The sequence below is a fragment of the Oryzias latipes genome, chromosome 1 (genome assembly GCF_002234675.1).
Source record: "Oryzias latipes chromosome 1, ASM223467v1".
Lineage (NCBI taxonomy): Eukaryota > Metazoa > Chordata > Actinopteri > Beloniformes > Adrianichthyidae > Oryzias > Oryzias latipes.
The window spans coordinates 27173118-27192841 of NC_019859.2; the positions used below are offsets into that span (position 1 = coordinate 27173118).

The 19724-nt window shown below is 38.3% G+C and overlaps 1 protein-coding gene across 1 annotated transcript in view; it reads left to right on the forward strand.

Moving 5' to 3' along the window:
• Positions 1–14564, forward strand: part of LOC101170893 (complement C3) — a 42560-nt gene extending 27996 nt beyond the window's left edge. The window contains exons 31-44 of the mRNA XM_023959331.1: positions 68–218; positions 1082–1245; positions 3576–3728; positions 5679–5738; positions 5891–5981; positions 6842–6893; positions 7814–7901; positions 8020–8109; positions 8192–8297; positions 8490–8579; positions 8659–8742; positions 11134–11214; positions 13101–13248; positions 13953–14564. Of these exons, the coding sequence (XP_023815099.1) occupies positions 68–218; positions 1082–1245; positions 3576–3728; positions 5679–5738; positions 5891–5981; positions 6842–6893; positions 7814–7901; positions 8020–8109; positions 8192–8297; positions 8490–8579; positions 8659–8742; positions 11134–11214; positions 13101–13248; positions 13953–14088 (1494 nt within the window). The 3' untranslated portion in view covers positions 14089–14564. The remainder of the gene's footprint in view (positions 1–67; positions 219–1081; positions 1246–3575; positions 3729–5678; positions 5739–5890; positions 5982–6841; positions 6894–7813; positions 7902–8019; positions 8110–8191; positions 8298–8489; positions 8580–8658; positions 8743–11133; positions 11215–13100; positions 13249–13952) is intronic.
• The last annotated feature ends 5160 nt before the right edge of the window (positions 14565–19724 follow it).

The following is a 19724-nucleotide window of genomic DNA, read 5'->3' on the forward strand; positions in this document are numbered from 1 at the left end:
TCACAAACACCGTTTTGCTTTGAGTGTGCTTTGATTAATAGTAATGTCATTTGTGCATCTGTCACAGACGGCAAATGAATGGACAACACGGTACCTGAAAAAAGCTCTGCTGACGAAAGGGAGAAGACCTTACACAGTGGCTATTGCATCATATGCACTGGCACTGCATGAGGCCCCTCCCAACCTCCACGAGGCTTTACTTCAAGCTGCTGCACCAGGTATGTTCTAACAGGCACTGTATTATTTACACACTCAACCCCCTTTCTGCTGTTTTTCACTACAGAACAGTGACCATAAATTCCTGTTTTTCTTTATCTTCCTTTGAATTCCAAGTTGAAGCACTTTTTAAAAAAAAATAATGGGAGCCAGGTCAGTTTCGGAAGTGACCTTTATGTGGCTTTTGTTAACAAGTCAGTCATCTTCATCAATACCACTACCTAAACAGTTGGCTGAAGTAGCTCAATGCCCTTAAGGCAGTCCCATCTATCTTGCCTTATCTCGTCTCGTCTGTCTACTGTAGGATGAAGGCAGGTCACAGTTTTGTTGCTGCTCCCCCTATAAGGCACTTGCTTTAAATATAGCTTTTTTTTTGTTCCTCTGGCTCCTTTGTGATTCCAGCTGCTTTGACCTGGTTCTCAAGGGATCATGGAGATAGGGCATAGACATCAATATTTTACAATTATTTTTTTAAACTCAGTCTAAAATTACTCAAAACATTTACTTAAAAAGATTTCTAACCTAATGTTGTTAAATTTAATAAGCTACATTCAGTTAGCAATTGTTGCTCACATTTAAGTTTAGTTTAGCGTTTAGCGTTGGATAAAAATTACAGTTTTTTAGTTATTAAATATATATTTTCTTATCAAAAAAAATCTTGACTTTTAGAAATGTGTTTTGATTGTTTTTTTTCCACTGCACGGTGTGGTTTCTTTGATACTCTCATCAAATCTTTGACACTTTTTTTTGCCTGTTGCCTCATTGCTTTTTACGTGTGGAAAGACATCAAGCTCCTCAGAAGTAAAAAGAGCCTATAGTTGTGTTACTGTTCAAAGGTTTTTCTCACGCTCTGCCTCTCCTTCAGATTCCAGTCACTGGCCCGACCGAGAAAACTTCTTGTTCCAGCTGGAAGCGACTGGCTATGCTCTTCTCACTCTGGTCAAACTGGGACGCATGGAGGACGCAGCAGCTCCCTTCAAATGGCTGAACAACCAAAGACGGAGAGGTGGTGGCTTTGGCTCTACACAGGTACCAGCAGGGGGTGTCGGTCAGTAGATGTGCTGACCATGCTGAAAAAATGCATTCGAGAGGGTTGTACTTATTATACAGTTAAATTGTTTGCTTAATTATTTTAGGCAGCAGGACAAAAAATAATAACATTGGGTAAATCTTAACCTCACTGCCCTTTTGCTATTAGTAGTGACAACAAAGCTGAAGAAAATGAGTAAAATGTACACTAAAAATGGATGTTCCTTACTAGGTAAGATAACAACCCAGAAAATTGAAATTAAAAGATGTAATCACTATAATTTTTTACGTTTTAAAAATTATCCATACAGAAACCATATAAAGCACACTTCATAGTGGAGCAATTATAAAATGTCTAAATAATGTCAAATGTCATTTATAAGTAAATTTCAACCACAGTACCCAATTTTTGTCAGCAGCATTTTTTAACAAAAAACATAAAATTTATGTTAACGAATTAAAGAAAAGAAATCATAAAAACGATACCCGGTCATGTCATTCATTAAATAAGTATTAATTGATGTAGTACAAATGTGAACAGAACATTTTCAATTCATTTTATTTCACCAAAATTTTGGAACAGTCTGCAAAAGCTAGATGACATTACCTTCTCTTTTGTCTGCCCATGCCTGGTTGAAGTACTTTCTCATCTGAGCCCCCCTTTGGGAGAGCTTTGCCATCCTGGTACCTCAGGGGCTCAGGGGCTTGCCTTCTCAGCACTGTGTTATGGAGATCCATGAGACGAATCCAGCCCAAGCGGTTGGGCTTGCATTTGCAGCTTCTGGCAAGCAAAAGGAATAATAACTTACCAGGACAAGTGGCATGAAGAAGGAAAGAACAGCCTTTTGGCCAACAATAGCGTAGTTTATTACGCACGTTTCAAAAGTAACACGTAATTTATGCTGTCTTGTGCTGTCCCAAGACGGTCAGTGTTTTGTCGCGCACAAAATCGTGCGTTTATAGCGCGTAAAAAACTGTGCGTCCAAAATTGTGGCGATGAACGGCGGTGCAGTGCAGACAAAGCATCTTTGCTTCATTAAAGAAACTTTCCATCACCCTGTCATGCTGCCTCATCATCACACTTTATTGTTTCTGGAAAGAATTATTTACCCCCCCTCCCCCTTTATTTTGCAAGCGCCATTCAGTATATGGTCACCTAATGGAAAACATACAAGACCACTGATAATCTCTCTCCATCTGGCGCTCCCCGCAAGACCTCACCCTGAAGGGCCAAAATGATCACAAGAACGGTGAGCAAAAATCCTTGAACAAGGACGACTGAGCCATGTAAAGGAAAGAATTAATGGAGGCATGTATGGTCAGTTTTTGAGTGAAAACCTTCTACCATCAGCTAGCGTATTGAAGTTGAAACGTTGAAACGTTCTTTCATCATGACAACGATCTAAAACGCACTGCCCGGGTAACGAAGGAGTGGCTTTGTAAGAAGGATTTTAAGCATGGAGGGAAGGACTAAAATACCAGCAACAGTTTGTGAAAACTTTGTGAAGACTTAAAAAAAAGTTTGACTGCTGTCATTGCCAACAAAGGGTATTTAGCAAAGTAATCAATTGAAGTTTTGTCATTGACCACATACTTATTTTCCACCATAATTTATAAATAAATTCTTCAAAAACTACATAATGTGATTTTGTCGAATATTTATATAATTGTCGTTTTTAGCCAAAAAAAAAAAACCTGTGTCCTTCTCTAGTGCTAAGTTTCTGCAGAGCGGCAGGAGTTCATCAGAAATTCACCTCTGAGTTGTGAGCTGGACTGTTGGCACGGAGTAAACCCTCCCTAATTTTCCATCATCCTTGTGTTTACGCTCTCTGTAGTATTTTATAGCCCCTCACAACCTCAAGCTAACATTATCGGTGCAACAAAAATGGAGAGCAATATTTGAGCTATCTAGCTGTACAATTTTGAGCCAAATCCCAGCACAGACGAGGAAAACGAAGACATACATGGATCTGTTAGTCTACGAGTAGATGCAGATTGATGTGGAGCAGGCAGCTTGGGGCCCTCCCACTCTAGCACCTGTGTCACTGCTACTGGCTTTTTTTAACAGCATTTTTTTCGTCACCTCCTGATTCACAACAATTTAAATAAAGACATTTTCAGAAATTACATTTTAATCTTAATTTTCTTCAAATGCAAATTCAAATTCAATTCAAATTTCTTGGTGATGCCGCAAGAACATGTTAAAAACACCAAAACCACAGTTTTCATTAGAGTCAGTCTTTAAATAGCAAAACTGTTTTTTTTTCCTTCAAGGAAATGTGAAGGAAAATATCAAAATTAAAATAAGATTTGACTTTATCCCTCTCCAGTCCACCATGGTGGTGCTTCAGGCACTGTCAGAGTACATGATCAACAAACCGCGTGAGGACACCAATCTGGATGTGGATATCAAGATAGCAGGACGCAGAGACCTGCGCTACCATTTCAATCCCGACACTGCCTATGCTGCTCGCTCTTCCAAGGTAAAACAGCGAAACATTTTGTCTTAGGATACTGGAATTGTTTTAAGCTCTCCAGCATTGAATAATTAACCAGCTCTGTGGTCCAGTGGTAAAGTGTGGTTTTTCTTCAAATCATTGACTATATCAAGCAGGGGTACCCAAATCCAGGCCTCGATGGCCCCTGTCCTACATGCTTTCCAATCAACCTGCCATTGAAGCTCCTTATTGACTAAGCACACCTGAACCAGGTAATCAGCAGCAAATAAAGCAGAGTTTCTGGAAAACCAGCAGGACACCGGCCCTCGGGGCCTGGATTTGGGGACATCTGATATAAAGAGGACTGGAATGAGTAAACTTAACGCCTGTCGCACTGGCTGTGTGGCTGGAGATTTAATTATCAACCATTTGATGTATGCTGACGATATAGTTGTGTTGAGTCCAAGTACTGCTGGCCTTCAACAATTGCTAAACATCTGTTCAGCTTATGGGCTTGATAATGACATCATTTTTAATGCACAAAAAAGTCTGATTATGATCTCTCGGACAAAAGAAGACAAAAACCAAAAATTCCCTGATTTTTACCCTGTCAAATGCTGTGCTTGTGTGTACTAATAAGATCAAGTATCTTGGGCATATAATTTCGGAGGACTTGTCAGATGACGCAGACATCTACAGGCAGTGTCGTGTGGTATATGGCCAAGCCAACACTCTTTCCCGAAAGTTTGGTATGTGTACAGAAGGAGTCAAGGTGACATTATTTAAAGCTTTTTGCACTCCTCTGTATACAGCTCATCTTTGGGCAAACTATAAAAGTGCCAGTATGAGAAGGCTGCAGGTGGCGTACAATGATGCTCTCAGAGTGCTTTTTAATAAGTTTCACTCAGAATTAACACTCTCTGGGCTTGCATGTGCTTGCTGATGTTCAAATTTATCTGCAGATTAAACGCTTCAGAGAATACTCTCATCCTGGCTATAAGCAACATTAGATTTAGTGCAATACGTTTTCGGTCAAATCTATGGAAACACTGGAGGGACTGTCTTTTTACTTGTCTTTGTAATTAAGGTTTTATAGTGTGGTATGTATATGTAATCTTTTTATCTTGGTATTTATTCTTATCCTTGTTAATAAATTTAGTTTTTTATTAAGTATTTTTTATTAACTTTTTTATTAATTGTAACTATACACTGTACCTCAGCTCGTGTATTCTCGACACTGTGTATTTCTTTTTAAATGTGGTGGGTCTGTGTACTCCTTTTTACTGATTGGACCATGAGTCTGGAATAAATTCTATCTAACTATCTAAACCCTACCCCCTCGAATTTCAAACAGGGAGTACCCGCTGGCTCCAAGAAGCCAAAATCTCATAGACATCTATAGAAATAAATGGCTATTACTCAGTCATTCTATTTGTCAGAATAACAATTCTTGCTGTGCTACCTTTTTTTTTAGCTCTTGCTAATCTTATTTCTTTCCATCATATTACATATTTATTGCAAATCATTCTAGTTATAAACTGGCCAATAAGATGCCTCAATAGAAGTATGTGGTGCCCGCTGGCCCCCCCACTTTGAATGCTTAAAACGTTTGACAGATTCTTCTGAGACCGCTCTCAGTGAAAGGTGTGTGGACTTCCAACAAGCTCACTCCTGAGTGGCGACAATAGTTGTCATAGAAACATTGACTCAGACCGACTCGGACCAATTACGGTTTACTGACGTCGTCTGACTCTAAATGGCGGCAAACGACGACTAAACTGACTTCATTTGGTTGGAGCCGGATGTCAGCTGTTCTCACTATTCTAATATAGAGTCAATGGTTTAAGGTTTAAGGGGAAAACACTGAATTGTTGCAGCTCACCACTACACCAGAGATGTTTGACAACTGATGGGCCTTGAAAAGCAGAGCTAGTATTGTTTTTTTTTTCATTTGTGTTTCAATATTTCTACTTATTCCATATTTTCTCTGTTTAGCTGCCTGCAGGTCATGAGTTTGACGTGGTGGTTAAAGGAAGTGGAGAGGGAATCCTGGAGGTACATACTTAATAAATGTAGCAACTTTTTATCTCCTTAAACTACATATTTTTGGCATTTTTTTGCATAGCCAAAACTTTGATTCATAATTTATTCCCTTTGTTTCATACTGTGAAAATTTTGGTAACTGAAAATGTTTATTCTCCCCCAAGGTTGTGACGTATTACAATCAGCTTCTTGAGGTGGATGAAAAAAAAACCTGCAATGACTTTGAGCTCAGTGTGAATGTAGAAGAATCCACTGGTAATATCTCACTCATGTTCAAGTTTTAATAAGTTCAAGTTAGTGTTAGTTAAAGTTTTAGTATCAGTGCTCTTTGCTATAATTTATTTGGTTTCCCTGAAACTGAAAGCAGGTAGCAATTGATCGGAACAACAAAATTCTTGTCTAGGATAACAGAAAAGCGTGTCAAAAACAAAGGCTTTTATAAAACATTTGCAGCATCTCATTAGAAATATTTGCATTACAAATTAAGTTGACTGTAATTCTGAATTACTGCTTTAAACAAACCCAAGAAAAAAAAAACATTAAAAGTGAGGCAAACCTATACATTTATTAGGGAACACAAGCACAAGACAGTTAAAAACCTTATCAACAAAGGCTCACTACAGGGAAAATGTTTTTTTTTTGTGTGTTTTTAAATGTTCTTGTGTCGCTCTTCTGATGATGGAGACATATATCAAGTAAATTAAGCTCAAAACTGCATTTTTTGAGTATCTTTATTCAAATTGTTGCGAATTAGGAGCAGACAAAAATGTGATTTCAAAAAGATTGTATTTGTGACAAAGAAAAAATATGCTGGGTGGGCCACAAGCTCCCTCCTTCAAGCTGTCAATAGCACAAAAGGGAGGGGGATAGGCTTGCTCCGCACCAATGGTCTCACTGAAAAATTTCTAATGAACCACTTCCAATCTACAGAAACTATGTCCTAAGTTTTTTTATTTTGGCTAAAAACTTTATAATCATGATTAATAGCCACTGGTAACACTTTTACAATAGATAGAGGATTGGAGTCGGACTTTAAGCAAATATAAATTTATAAATAACTACAGTGCAGGCGTGTGCTTTCAAATTGACCCATTTTACTTGTTTGTCCATGTCAGAAAAGCATCCTGCAGATGTAATAAAGACATACAAGATATCCATCAAAGTCAGGTAAGTTTGATATTACAGATGTATTTTTTCTGCAAAATTTCACAAACTTACATGTGAAACATTTCCTTGAAGATGAATTTGTGTCCTGCTAAATTATTTATTGCAAACGTTCATCATTTTTCCTGATTCATTTGCAGTGTACTTCCTGAATTGGAAGATCTTTTCTGAAATGAACCTGTTGTCAAAACCTAAGGCTGATGATGCAGTATAGTTAGACCAGGACTTTTGTTATGATGTTTCTCAATCTCTAGGTTCAAGGAATTAGGGGTGTAATGATTAATCAACTTAATCGATCTCTATTCCAAAGATTCAATCAGAACAATCGGTCTCAGGCAAGTTGTTAATCAAATTGACCTATATCATTATAAAATTGCTTTAAACTGAAATAAATCAAAAATATGTTGGAAAATACCCTTTGGATTGAGGAACAGAAGGTTTATTTGACTATTGCATAAAAAAGACCAACTGTATTATTTTCATGGGGAAAAATAACAGTGGTCTGAACTTTTTGAAACTAAAATGTGAATGGATTTGCCATTATCTCTTGTTTACTTGTTTATACACATATTTAATTCACACTTGATTATCTTGCAAGAAATACAAGGAATCTAGAAAACTTCACCTGTACTATTCAGTACCCAGGTATTTTTCTCTGAGTCACCCTGCTGAATTTAGCTCAGGTTGGATCAGATCGGATCATTCAAGATAAACCAATATTGATTATGAATTGTGTCAGCAACCACAAATTATGACATTAATCCAACCGTTGCTAATATGAGTCATTACACCTTAATAAGACTAGTTACTTAAGGACATAAGTAGCTCTGTGGTTCTGATGGTGATCAGTTGGTGAAGATTTAGACCGGTGCCCTCTTAAATTTCTGTGTTCTTTGCCTTTGTGGTGTCTGTCTCATTAACAGAGCACTAGGACCTAGAGATGTGAGGATGGTTGTTCTTGATATCAGTCTTCCCACTGGATTCACACCAGAAAACTCAGACCTGGAGATGGTAATTAGCTCCTAAGGATTGGGCTAGATCTCAGAGCTGTCACGCAGATCAAACTCTACACCTTTCAATTTTCATTTAATTGAAATATTTACCATTTAAAAAAAATCTTTTTCCTCAGTTGTCTAACTCAGTGGATCGTTACATCAACAACTTCCAGATTGTAGATAACCTGAGTGAAAGAGGTTCCCTGATCATCCACCTATTCAAGGTTGCAACTTTGGGCTATTTGACAGCAGTAAGAGTTTGTTTTAAACTAAATATTAATACAATTATATTTTGTCTCTTGTAAGGTTTCACACAAAGAACCAGAGATTATGATTTTCCGCCTGCAGCAGAACTTCAAAGTTGGCCTTCTTCAACCATCTTCAGTTACAGTCTATGAGTATTATAACCCAGGTAGGCCGTCACATTACACAGCAACAGAGGAAATGCTTCATATTTCATTTTAATGGTTAAGGGAGTGCACCTCCTTCTTCCTCACAATATCACTACAAAGCATCAAATTAAACATCAAACTTAGACTTTACATTCATTTACTGATTTTTGACAAAGTCTTCTGAGCTTGAAGGTAACCGTTCAGTGTCTTAGATCACCGCTGCAGCCGGACTTACACCCCCAGAGAGGACAGGGAGGAGCTCACTCAGATCTGCAAGGACAACGTCTGCCGCTGTGCTCAGAGTAACAACCCCCACCCCATGAGTGGACATTCATGCTGCCTTTTATTATCGTCCCTTTACATGTTCTCTTGAATATTCAGGCGACTGCTGTGTGTCAAAAGCTGATAGCGACACTTTCCCTAACAAGGAGAGAGAGATATTTGCCTGCAATGGCTTACATCACGGTATGATATCCAGACTCAGTGCCCATGCTTGTGCATCGTCCCATGCATACAGTCCTCTTCTACACTCACCAGCCACTTTGATAGGTACACCTTGCAAGTCCCGGGTTGGACCCCCTTTTGCCTTCAGAACTGCCTTAATCCTTGGAAGAAGAGGTTCATGAAAGACACTGGAAACATTCCTCAAGGAGTTTGGTCCCTGTCAGGGCTCCAGACTAACTTTTTTCACTAGGAGCACAGTGGACCCCAACTGAATTAATAAATCAACATGCAAACCAAATTTACTAATTTCCACTGTATTACTAATAAATACTTTAATAATAGATGCAGAAATTACAATGTGCTGGTCCTAATTCAGTGTCACATTTTATTCTGCACTTTTGAAGATGCAACAAGAAGGTAAACTGACAGCACCATTGCCGTCATGACAGAACAAATGGTAAACAAAACGGATAGAAATTCATGTTGGTGACACCAAATAAGTGCAGCCAAGATGCACAATAAGCGTGTTTGAGATCACCCAGGTGGACGTAACGTAACGCTGCGCAGATCATCTGGTGTGTGACATATATTTTAGCTCCAACATCACCTGTCAATCATCACAAAAATATCAGGAGAATGGGGTGGGAGCAAGGCCCCAACCTACGTGAACACAGCTGGAAATTTAGTACTGAACTGACTGAAAGCTGGCCTACAGACTACAAAAACCATGTGTCCTGATGGTTTTTGTAGTTGAGTGATTAATTAAAATAATTTAAAATACCAATTGATTTAAAAAAGGCTGCATATATTACAAAACATTCAAATAAATATAAAATATGTAATAACACAGATCACACTAAGGGGGAGAGGCATATTAAAAAAAAATAGAATGTTAAGGACAACTCCAACTTCCTGTTCTCTTTCAGTCTCGCTGCAGATTCGCCTTCATCTCACAACCCCCCCTCCCGGTCACCCCAACGATCCAGGCGAGCCGCTGGTTCATCTTAAACACGTCTATCGTTGCATTTTCCACACGTGTTTTCAGTGTCTCTAAGGCTAATCTTGTCACTCGCACATATTTAAAGTTCAAGCCCCGTTAGCTGTCACGCATGTAGGTGTGGGACATTTAGCTACCTTTTTTTTCATTCAGCTGACCCGACTCCCGCGGGAGCGGCGTGCTGCCGTGACAGCGGTGCATAAACCGTTTGATGCGCCGCCGTAACCAAAACTTAACCTTCCTCCGGGTCTGTGTGACCCAAAGCAAAGTTCAGCACGGACTGCATGTATGAAGAAAATTACGAGCGAATAAATACGTTCTAAAGGAAAGTAAGGAACTCCTTCCGGGGAGGGAGGGGCTGTCAGGTCTCCTGCTTTCAAGCCCGGCCATTGTAACGCCCCCCAGAGTCATTTACCCCACTGTGATAGGTTGCTTTGTCAGCTCCGCGCACGACAATGAAAAATTGTCTTTCATACAAACTGGGGGGCTGCATTAACATTGAACTTTCATATTAAGGCGGGGACTGCAAAATATCATCTTGGGGCCGCAAATAGCCCGCGGGGCATGAGTTTGAGACCCCTGCTGTACACTCTGGCACTGGTACACTAGCCGCAGGTCGGAAGAATGAATCAATAGTTCGCTTGCTCATAGCTCAGACGCACATATCAGGTTGTGATATTTGTCTCCGTTTCCTTCCCACAGATGTTTACGCGCGCTCGATTGTCTCTAGGCCCCTCCCCCTGCACGCATTTTAGCCACTTACAGTGGCTTTCCCTATTCTTCTCACACGCAGTGGCCGCCTCACAGATCACGCGAGTGTGTGCTTGCGTTTCATGAGTATGTGCGCGAGTGTGTGTGTCTGCCTGCGTGCGTGTGCGCTCGCGTATCATTGATTATTTCATTGCTCATTGACGTGCCCCTTCCACGTTTAATGTATAAAAATACGAAGGGTGGGTCAGGCAAATTTACTGGTAGCACATGTGCGACTGGATGTAAAATTCAGTCGCACACTCTCAAAATTTGGTCACAAAATAGTCTGGAGCCCTGCCTGTTGACATGATAGCACCATGCAGTTGCTGCAGATTTGTCGGCTGCACATCCATGATGCCAATTAACCAACAACCATGCTATGTTCAAAGTCACTTCAATTACCATTCTTTCCCAGAATTCTACCATTCTGCAGCAGATCATCTTGACCACGCCTGCATGGCTTAATGCATTGAGTTTCTGCCATGTGATTGGCTGATTAGAAATTTGCGTTAATGAGCATTTGGACAGGTATGCCTAATAAAGTGGCTAGTGAGTGTACACACAAAAGTATAGAAGAGTGACTCGTGCAATACCTATGTTTTCTTTTTTTTTTCTTTTCTATTGCAGGTAGTGATGCTGCATTTGATTTGTTCTTGTGTATTTAGTTTTCCAGGTAAAGGTTCTGAGCATCAGTCAAGACTACTATGATAAATATGAGATGGAAATAATGCAGGTTATTAAACTGGGTGAGTGTCATACACTGACTGCTGTTGTTACAGCCATGCACAGAAATATTTACTCTAAAACAAATTTTTCACAATGAAAAAACAAGTACTGCAATCCCAACCAGTGTTTTTTAGATCACACAAAAATTTCTATTTTAAGAATTAGCCTAAGGAACTTCAAAAGGTTTTAAAGATTTCAAAGATGTAATTGTTTTCGTACAAAAAAGATACTCTTGTATTAATAACAAATTTGCTATTATATGATAGTGAGAAATACATGTTACTAAATTTTAGTACGATATTTAGAAGGTGTGAATGAGCTCACAAAACTTTTTCATTACGTTATTCTTTAACCACCTAGCACATGTTTATAAACAGGAATGAAATGCAAAAAGTTAGTAAAGTAGAGGAGAAACAACAGGGTTCATTCAATTTTTTCTGTTTAAAATAAAGCATTTTTGAACACTTTTCAAAACACTTTAAACTTTTTTTGTCTCTTTACTTCCACCAAATTTAAAAAAAAAAACATTTTGTAAAATACAGAGGAAAAATGATTATACACAAAAACAGTGTTTTAACACAAGAAATGGTTATAACCTTAAAGGGCCTGTATCATGCAAAAATCAACTTTTTAAGTGTATTATATTGTTAGTTCCTCACCAAAAACAACCTCATAAACCTTTATATTTGGTTGCATTTCCAAGTATTCCTCTAATAATCTGCGCTCTTAGCACCAGCCCCTCCCAATCCATGAAAATATTATGACGTAGATAAATGAGAAACAGATAAACCCACTTTCTCTGTGTAGGCAGCAGCGATAGGCATAAACACTTATTTTATATGAACAATATCCACATCCATCTTTGCAAAAGTTAGGATGTTGGTCGTTTTTGTGGGCAGGACGCAGACACGCTGCCGAGGCCGACTCTAGGTTGACGTCAACAAATTGGCAGCGCCAACAAGGAGTGAAAGGCGATGCCTCAGAGATCAAGTCGTCTTACTTACGGGTTCAAAAATTTACTGTGAAAATAACTCAATTTATTAAAAAAATAAATCATTCTTTAGTATGCTAAATAGAATGCATAATCATACTGTATTCAAGAAAAGAATAGTCTACTCTTCAATGCCAAGAAAAGCATGATATAGGCCCTTTTACCTGCATTAAGTTTTTTAAATTGTTTCATTTTCCTGGCTTAAAATATTAAGTTGTTTACTTTGAAAGAAAAGCCACTGCAATGTTTGAAGTTCAAATACTTTAAAGATCCACTGTTTTCGGTGGTTTTAATGTGTTGTTGTGGCATTTACTGATAACTGAGAACATATACACATAAAAATGAAGATTAAAATAGCATTTCTAATTATTTCTTGATTGCAGCACTGCTGCATCACTAACGTTAGATTGGGGTTGTGAGAGGCTGTAAGTTAGCAGGAGAGTGTGTAAACGGATGGATGATGGGGAAGGGGGTGGCTTACTTTTCACAATCAGTCCTGTCCCAAACTCAGAGGTGAATTTCTAATGAACTCCTGCCCCTCTGCAGAAATAAAGACTTGGAAAACGACACAGGTTTTTTTAATTTTATTTAGGCTAAAAACAGCATAATTATAATTTAAAAGACCACTGGGAACACTTTTACAATAGATTAAAACACGATATAAGAGGGACTTTCAAAGAAATTGAATCCAAACATTTTGATTAGCATTTTAAACCTCTCATATGAGTTTATACAAAACTCTTATAAACTGCTTCTCAATGCATCATACGTATTGCAACACACTTTCTTTTGTATTATTTAATTGAAGCTTAAAAAATAACTTTTTTACAGAAAGAGTTCTTGTGAAGCTATCTTTTAAATGGAAATATACTTTTCAACAACATTTGATCTAAAATCTCATTTGGTTGTTAACAGGAGTGGAAGACAGAGTTGAAGTTGGCCAAAGGAGGCTTTTCATGTCCCATGGAGGCTGCAGAGAAGACCTCCAACTGAAGGAGGGGTCCCAATACCTCCTTATGGGTCCCAAAGAGGACCAGTGGAGGATTGATCCAGATACCAACAGGTGATGGAAAATAAACACTTTCAGAAAACTCACATTTCAAATGGAATTAAATGGAGATAGACTTCTACATTGCAAAGCCCCAGACAAATGACAATGTTTTTATTGAATGTAATCAGCTGCTCATATCTAGAGCACATCATGCTGCGTTGCAGAGTGCATCCTAAATGAGGACATCAGGTCATTGCACAACATTCAATAGTAATGAATACATATAAAAACAATTCTGAAAAATTAAAAAAACAGAAATTTGTACCATTGGTACCAAAAATCCAGATATATTTGAGACTTTTCTTAGTTGTATAGTATGATTCAAATTTCCTGTTATGTTGTTCATTTGCAGACTCTTTCTTTGATGATGAGGCAATTCCACTTTAGATAGTCCACATTTGCATGCTTGTGGTTCAACCATCTGCTGCAGTCATTGACAGGCCAAAGGGAAAGTTGGGTTAAATTCAGCTTTCCTTTTACTGCTTTGTTTTGAATCGCTCCTGTCTCCTTTCACTTTTGACAATTAAAAACATCACATTAGGAAATGTTTTGAATTTAAGACACTCTTTGTATCATGACTGTGTGTTCCCATAATGTCACTGATTTGCAGATAAAATAGACATTACATTAAATGTACTTTGGTTTGACAATGTTTTAATGTGAAAACATATCCAAGCATAACCACCATTTCTCTACCTTTTGATTTTCAATGTCAGATTCATCTACACATTGGGGAAGAACACTTGGATGGAGCGCTGGCCGTCACCTGCAGAATGTTCCAGCATGGAAGATAAATGCAGAAGTCTCAGTGCTGCTGTAAATGACCTCTCTGAGTCAGGCTGCCGCATGTAACTGCATCTGCAAATAGCAAACATGCTCTTTTCCTGCAATAGTTAACACGATGGTCAACTATGTAGTTTGGGTTAGAACATCAATGCAACAAAAAGAATAATTGTTTTATATAATCCAGCTGACAATGAATTGATTTAACACAAAACTAATTTATTATTCAGTACATGATCCCTCTGGGGTCATAGTAAATATTTTGTCTCTCAAAAACAGTAATAATCTGTGTCTATGGTGATTGTAACAGTTTGGTTCCAAAATATGTTTAAAAACATGGTCATTTTTTTTAAAATTGGCACAACAAAGGCTTACCACAAATGTGTATAAAAAGATTTTTCCAGTTTCAAAATGTACAGATTTGATTGCTCAAAAATGTCCTTGTTTAAGAACCACGGTGTCCACTTCCTTTAGTCATTGGCAGTGTCTGGTAAGTTCAAGTACTTTACGTAGATAATAAATGGGTTCCAAATGTTTACAAATTATTTTCGTCTACCCTTCATTATATATATGTAATTCTTTCTAATGGCAAAGCAGGTAATATCTGTCAGATGCACTGTATTGTATGTAACAGTTGGTTGGCTAACTTTCTTCAAGAGTTTAAGTATACAGAGGCTTATAAACGTTTGCTCAGAATTAGGGTAGTTCTTTTCTATGGGTATAAACCAAACAAGAACAACCTTGGGTCTTTTAATAAAAATTTTATCTGTCATAGGAGTGAGCTCGACAGGAAGATGGCGGACCTGACACCTGCGTAATTCACTGTTCCCAACAATATATAGCAAATATGCTCCTCAAAGTTCATTATTAACTAACAGAACAAAATAATCGATGAAAACAGGAGTAGATTCCAGTGGAAAAATGACGCTGGAGCTAACCATCAACCTGAAACCATGCGCTGTGGACTCAACTCCATTAGCAAGGAAATCCACGACCTAAGCGCTGACATGAACTCCTTAAAGGGGCAGATTACAGAAGATGTCAAGAATGAAATCAACAAATTGGAACAAGAATTATACCAATAACTAGCGACAAACAATGAAACTCAACAAACACACGGAACCCAAATTGTCGAGGCAGAAGAACCCATCGGACACAGATCAGTTTTGACACAAGTTTCTCGCAAGGAATGTGTCAAAATTCAGAGCGCAGTTGTAGCGCACCTGTGATTTGCGCCAGCAGGTTCGAGCACATGCAGAAGCACATTTGAGCAGTTGTAATCACAGATTTAAAGTTGTAACTCTAAATGAACACATGCAAATGGGAATTTGTCAGTTCACAGCAGAAGATTTTTACACACAGATGCAGATTTTTGATGCACAAGTTTTCACATTCTATATTAGAAGTTCTCAAATCAAATCTACAAGTGCGATCTTTCTGGAGCATTTTTACCTTCATAAAGGAGCCCTATTTAAATCAATAAAGCTACAAAAATTATTGTGAGAGTGGCTTACTGACATCGAGTGAAGAAGCAGGCGTAATAACATACAATATATGGAATACCGGAGGACAAAGGAAAAAAGGTCTGAAAGCTACGCTAGTTTCAGATCTAGAAGCAGAGTGTTTATCATATTCAGCTCTCAACAGCACTGAGTCTTTTTCTAGCTGAGGATCACTATAGTCTATTCATTATAGTCTGTAGTATTTTTATTTTATCTTCTAGCTGCTACCTTTTTTTTTTTCATTCATTTTCTTAACCGCTTTTTCCCTTTTGGGGTCACGGGGCTGCCGGAGCCTATCCCGGCCACTTGTGGGCGAAGGCAGGGGACAACCTGGACAGGTCGCCAGTCTGTCGCAGGGTAGAATGTCCACAATCACACACCCATTCACTCTCACACTCACACCTAGGGTCAATTTAGAGTTGCCAATTAACCTATGAAGCATGTTTTTGGACGGTGGGAGGAAGCCGGAGACCCCGGAGAGAACCCACGCATGCACGGGGAGAACATGCAAACTCCACACAGAAAGGCCCCCTGTCGTAGCTGCTACCTGATTTCCTTATTTTTCCCTGATTTAAAACCTGTTAGCTGATTTTATATGTCAAAGAAGGCCTTAAATGCTTCCCATTTTCTACATGCTGTCGTTGGAATGGTATTAATTTGAAAAAGATAGATACAGATAAAACAGCATGGTGCATGGTCCAAGACCCCAATGTTATCATAAGAGCAGTCATTAATTTTGATTGTTGTTCTGCAGAAAGTAAAAAGTAATTTATGCTAGAATATGCTTTAAAAGTACTTCAGTAGCATGAGTAAACTTTGGTTTATTGATTTCTCTCGCTATATATCTGTTAGTCTCACATCTCTAATAAGGTGATAAATTGTGGCTCTAGAGCCACTATGTGATTGATCAAGTCATGATGATTTGATTTTGCTTTGAAATAGATTTGATTTGAAATTATTTATTTCAAGCAATCAAAGCAAGATTAATGCACAAAACAATACAATACAGTAGTTATACAGTCATACAAAAACATATCAATTTAGGATAATTAGACAATAAATCAGAGTTTGCTTGAAAGGAGTGGAAGGAAGCAAACTTATATAATCCCACCCCTGTACTCCTGTCTGTACAGGGGTCCAGTGTACAGTTAAAGTCCCCTGCTAGTATATGATATCCTGGGAGAGTAGCTGTAGTGAGAAACAGATCATCATAAAAATTGCTATCATCCCAAATCGGGCCCGTAGATGTTCGTTAGATTTAATGTTCATGACAATAGAGAGCCTTGTAGGTTTTAAAACCTTCCTCGTTTATCTTTTATAATGTTTTTTTCATTTACAAAGGGACAAATTCATGTATTAGTGTCTTGACTCCTCTAACTCAAGATGTGAATGGGGCTGTATGCACTTTTCCACTCCACTTCCTCCTCACTCTTAAATGATGTTCCTTAGGAAGACAAATTTCCTGCAAAAATACAATTTTGGAGTCCATTTCCTTTAACTTATTTATAACCTGTTTTACCTTTTGTAGTTGTTGTAGACCCCTGCAATTCCATGAACTTAATTAAGAGTAACTTGCTTCAAGCTAACTAGCTTCCATTCCCTTTTTCTACCTAGAGGGTTCACTCTAGGTTGTAGGCTAATTAGCTTGTCTTCCACTGTAGAAATGTGTTCCTCTGCCGGAGATGCACGTTCATTCATTGATCTCTTTTTTTCATTTTTTGTTGTTACCATCACTATGTAAAACCTTGAGGTAAAGTCTTTTTTCATTGAGTTCTGTCCGGCTATTATTTGGTCAGCTTTGACTGACCAAATACTAGCAGGTGAGCAGTTACTTCTCACCGTCAGACGTTGCCATGTGTAACTGCATAAAAAAATGATCTGTGTGTGTGTGTTCCAGCCGCGTGCCTATTGTGGGCGGCAGTTGAAAAGATGGGTTGGAAGAGGCTAGAAGAAGGGCTGTTAGAAAACTAACGGGCAGATCAGGGCCAGCAGCAGCTGTGATTGTTCATGCGTTTTTCTAATTACTTTGTTCAGTTTTTTTGTTATTGAAGTTCTCGACTGCAAATAAATTGTTCTTTCTCCATCACGCCTCGACTTTTGACGGGCGTAACAACAGTCTGTTTTCATTGAGTTCTGTCCGGCTATTATTTGGTCAGCTTTGACTGACCAAATACTAGCAGGTGAGCAGTTACTTCTCACCGTCAGACGTTGCCATGCTCTTGATAGCTTTAGCTGCTTTGACACTGAGGTTTGTATCAAACAATTTCGATTGCTTGGATATCTCACATTACTTTTTTGGAGCGTTTGTCGAGTTTGTCATATCTTGAAATATCCACGTATGTGAACAAAAGTTTTTCTTATTTTTAGTTAAAGCCTTTGCAGAGCAGGGTTAACACATCTTTCTACATGGCTGCCATAACTGGATCTCTGGAATACTGTATTTTTTTACCATATTTTAACCTCTCACATTTCTGTTTTTTGTGGGTCTGTGGAATCACTGAAGTCTCATTTGTGTATACCCTCATCTTAATGTATTCCCCGATGTATCCTATTGCATAGAAAAAGCTGTCTGCAACAAATCACTGTTGTTAAAGAAAATTGATGAAAATACTTCAGACAGAGAAATAATGTATGTTGTAGATGGGCATGGACAACTCAAAAACTCGCAACTACATCAGTCAACCCAATGTACGGGTGAAGTTTATTGTTTCTCCTCTTAAGTATCTCTTCGATTCTTTAGTTTATTTTGTGTTGTAAAAAATAATTACTCATATAGATCAACTTGATTACATTTTACTGTTCAGTTTCTACCCAAACATACAAGTTATAAAGGAGCTCTGTGCCCTAGAATAGACATTAATGTTCTTCCTTTCAAATCTGAAGGATGCGGATCCTTCAAATGTCTTCAAAGGTTTAAACTTTAATAGAACTAAAATAAGGTTAAAAAACTATGAAACTGTCCTAAATTCTGGTGAATGGGTCTTACATTTTTTCTTGTCACTGAGAAGTGACTTCCCATCAGGATGCAATGTGTCAACAAGTTGTGAACTGGTCATAAATTGTTTATCCTCAGCTAGCTAAATAGCTCATACTCATCGATTTCGAGAAAATGACAGCGCGCAAATTAATGAAGAAATGGTATTCAGCCCTCAGTGAATGTAGGATTCATTTTGGCTTACAGATAACAGTTCTTCAGAAAGACGCTATGAGACTTCTTTGTATTGAAGGTTTATTAACTTTCTGCTGAAGCCATTGTAAAACTAAGACAGAGAGTGTTTTATGAGTGTATAATATATGGATACAATCCATGTTGTACAACATACAGACATTTGATAACAATTTAAGTATTTAAAGTGAAAGATAAACCTAAACGACTAGCATCGAAGGCCGCTAGCTCTATGCTAACATGAAAGGGAAATCCCATAGACATGCTACCGCAATTAGCATGTAACACTTCAGAATGAAAGAAAACATATATAGCACAAAAAATAATTGTACCACTACCATGAACAACAAAAGAGTACTTACAGGCATATGTTTCCTGTGTCCTACAAAAATACAAACATTTTAAAAAAGCATTTTCAGCCTCATGTGTTTCTTAACTGGCTAGCAAACGTTGCACTGTTGAACACAACAAACTGCTTAGCTCAACGTCGCCCTCTAATGAGCCGACACGACCACAGCGCACCTGCAAGGCATCACACTCCCCGCCTGGTATAATACATCATACCACTGCATACTATCTTTCCGATAAAGTAAAATCACCTCTGAAACAGGTTGCAGGTATACTTTGGGAGTACCATGTTTCACTACTTACTTACTTCTACTTTAGACACCCTGCCATCTTTACTAACAGCAGTGTCAACAGCAAGTCCAGTAGGCTATTCCATTCTTCTGGTTTGTGAGTCTTTCATAAGCACAACATCCCCTACTTGCAAAATAGGCTTTTCAGAAGTTCATTTCCGTCGTGCCTGAAGGGTTGCGAGGTATTCTTGCTTCCATCTTTTCCAGAAAGCATCAGTGAGTCCTTGAACTCTGTTCCGGTGTTTGTTGGAAAAAACTTCGACATCAAAGTCCCCTGAAGGTGCAGACAATGTATCACACTTTTGCATCAATAACATTGATGGAGTAAGTATAGTTGGAGCGTCCGGATCAGAAGAAACTGGAGTCAATGGTGTTGAGTTCATGATAGCAGCAACTTCT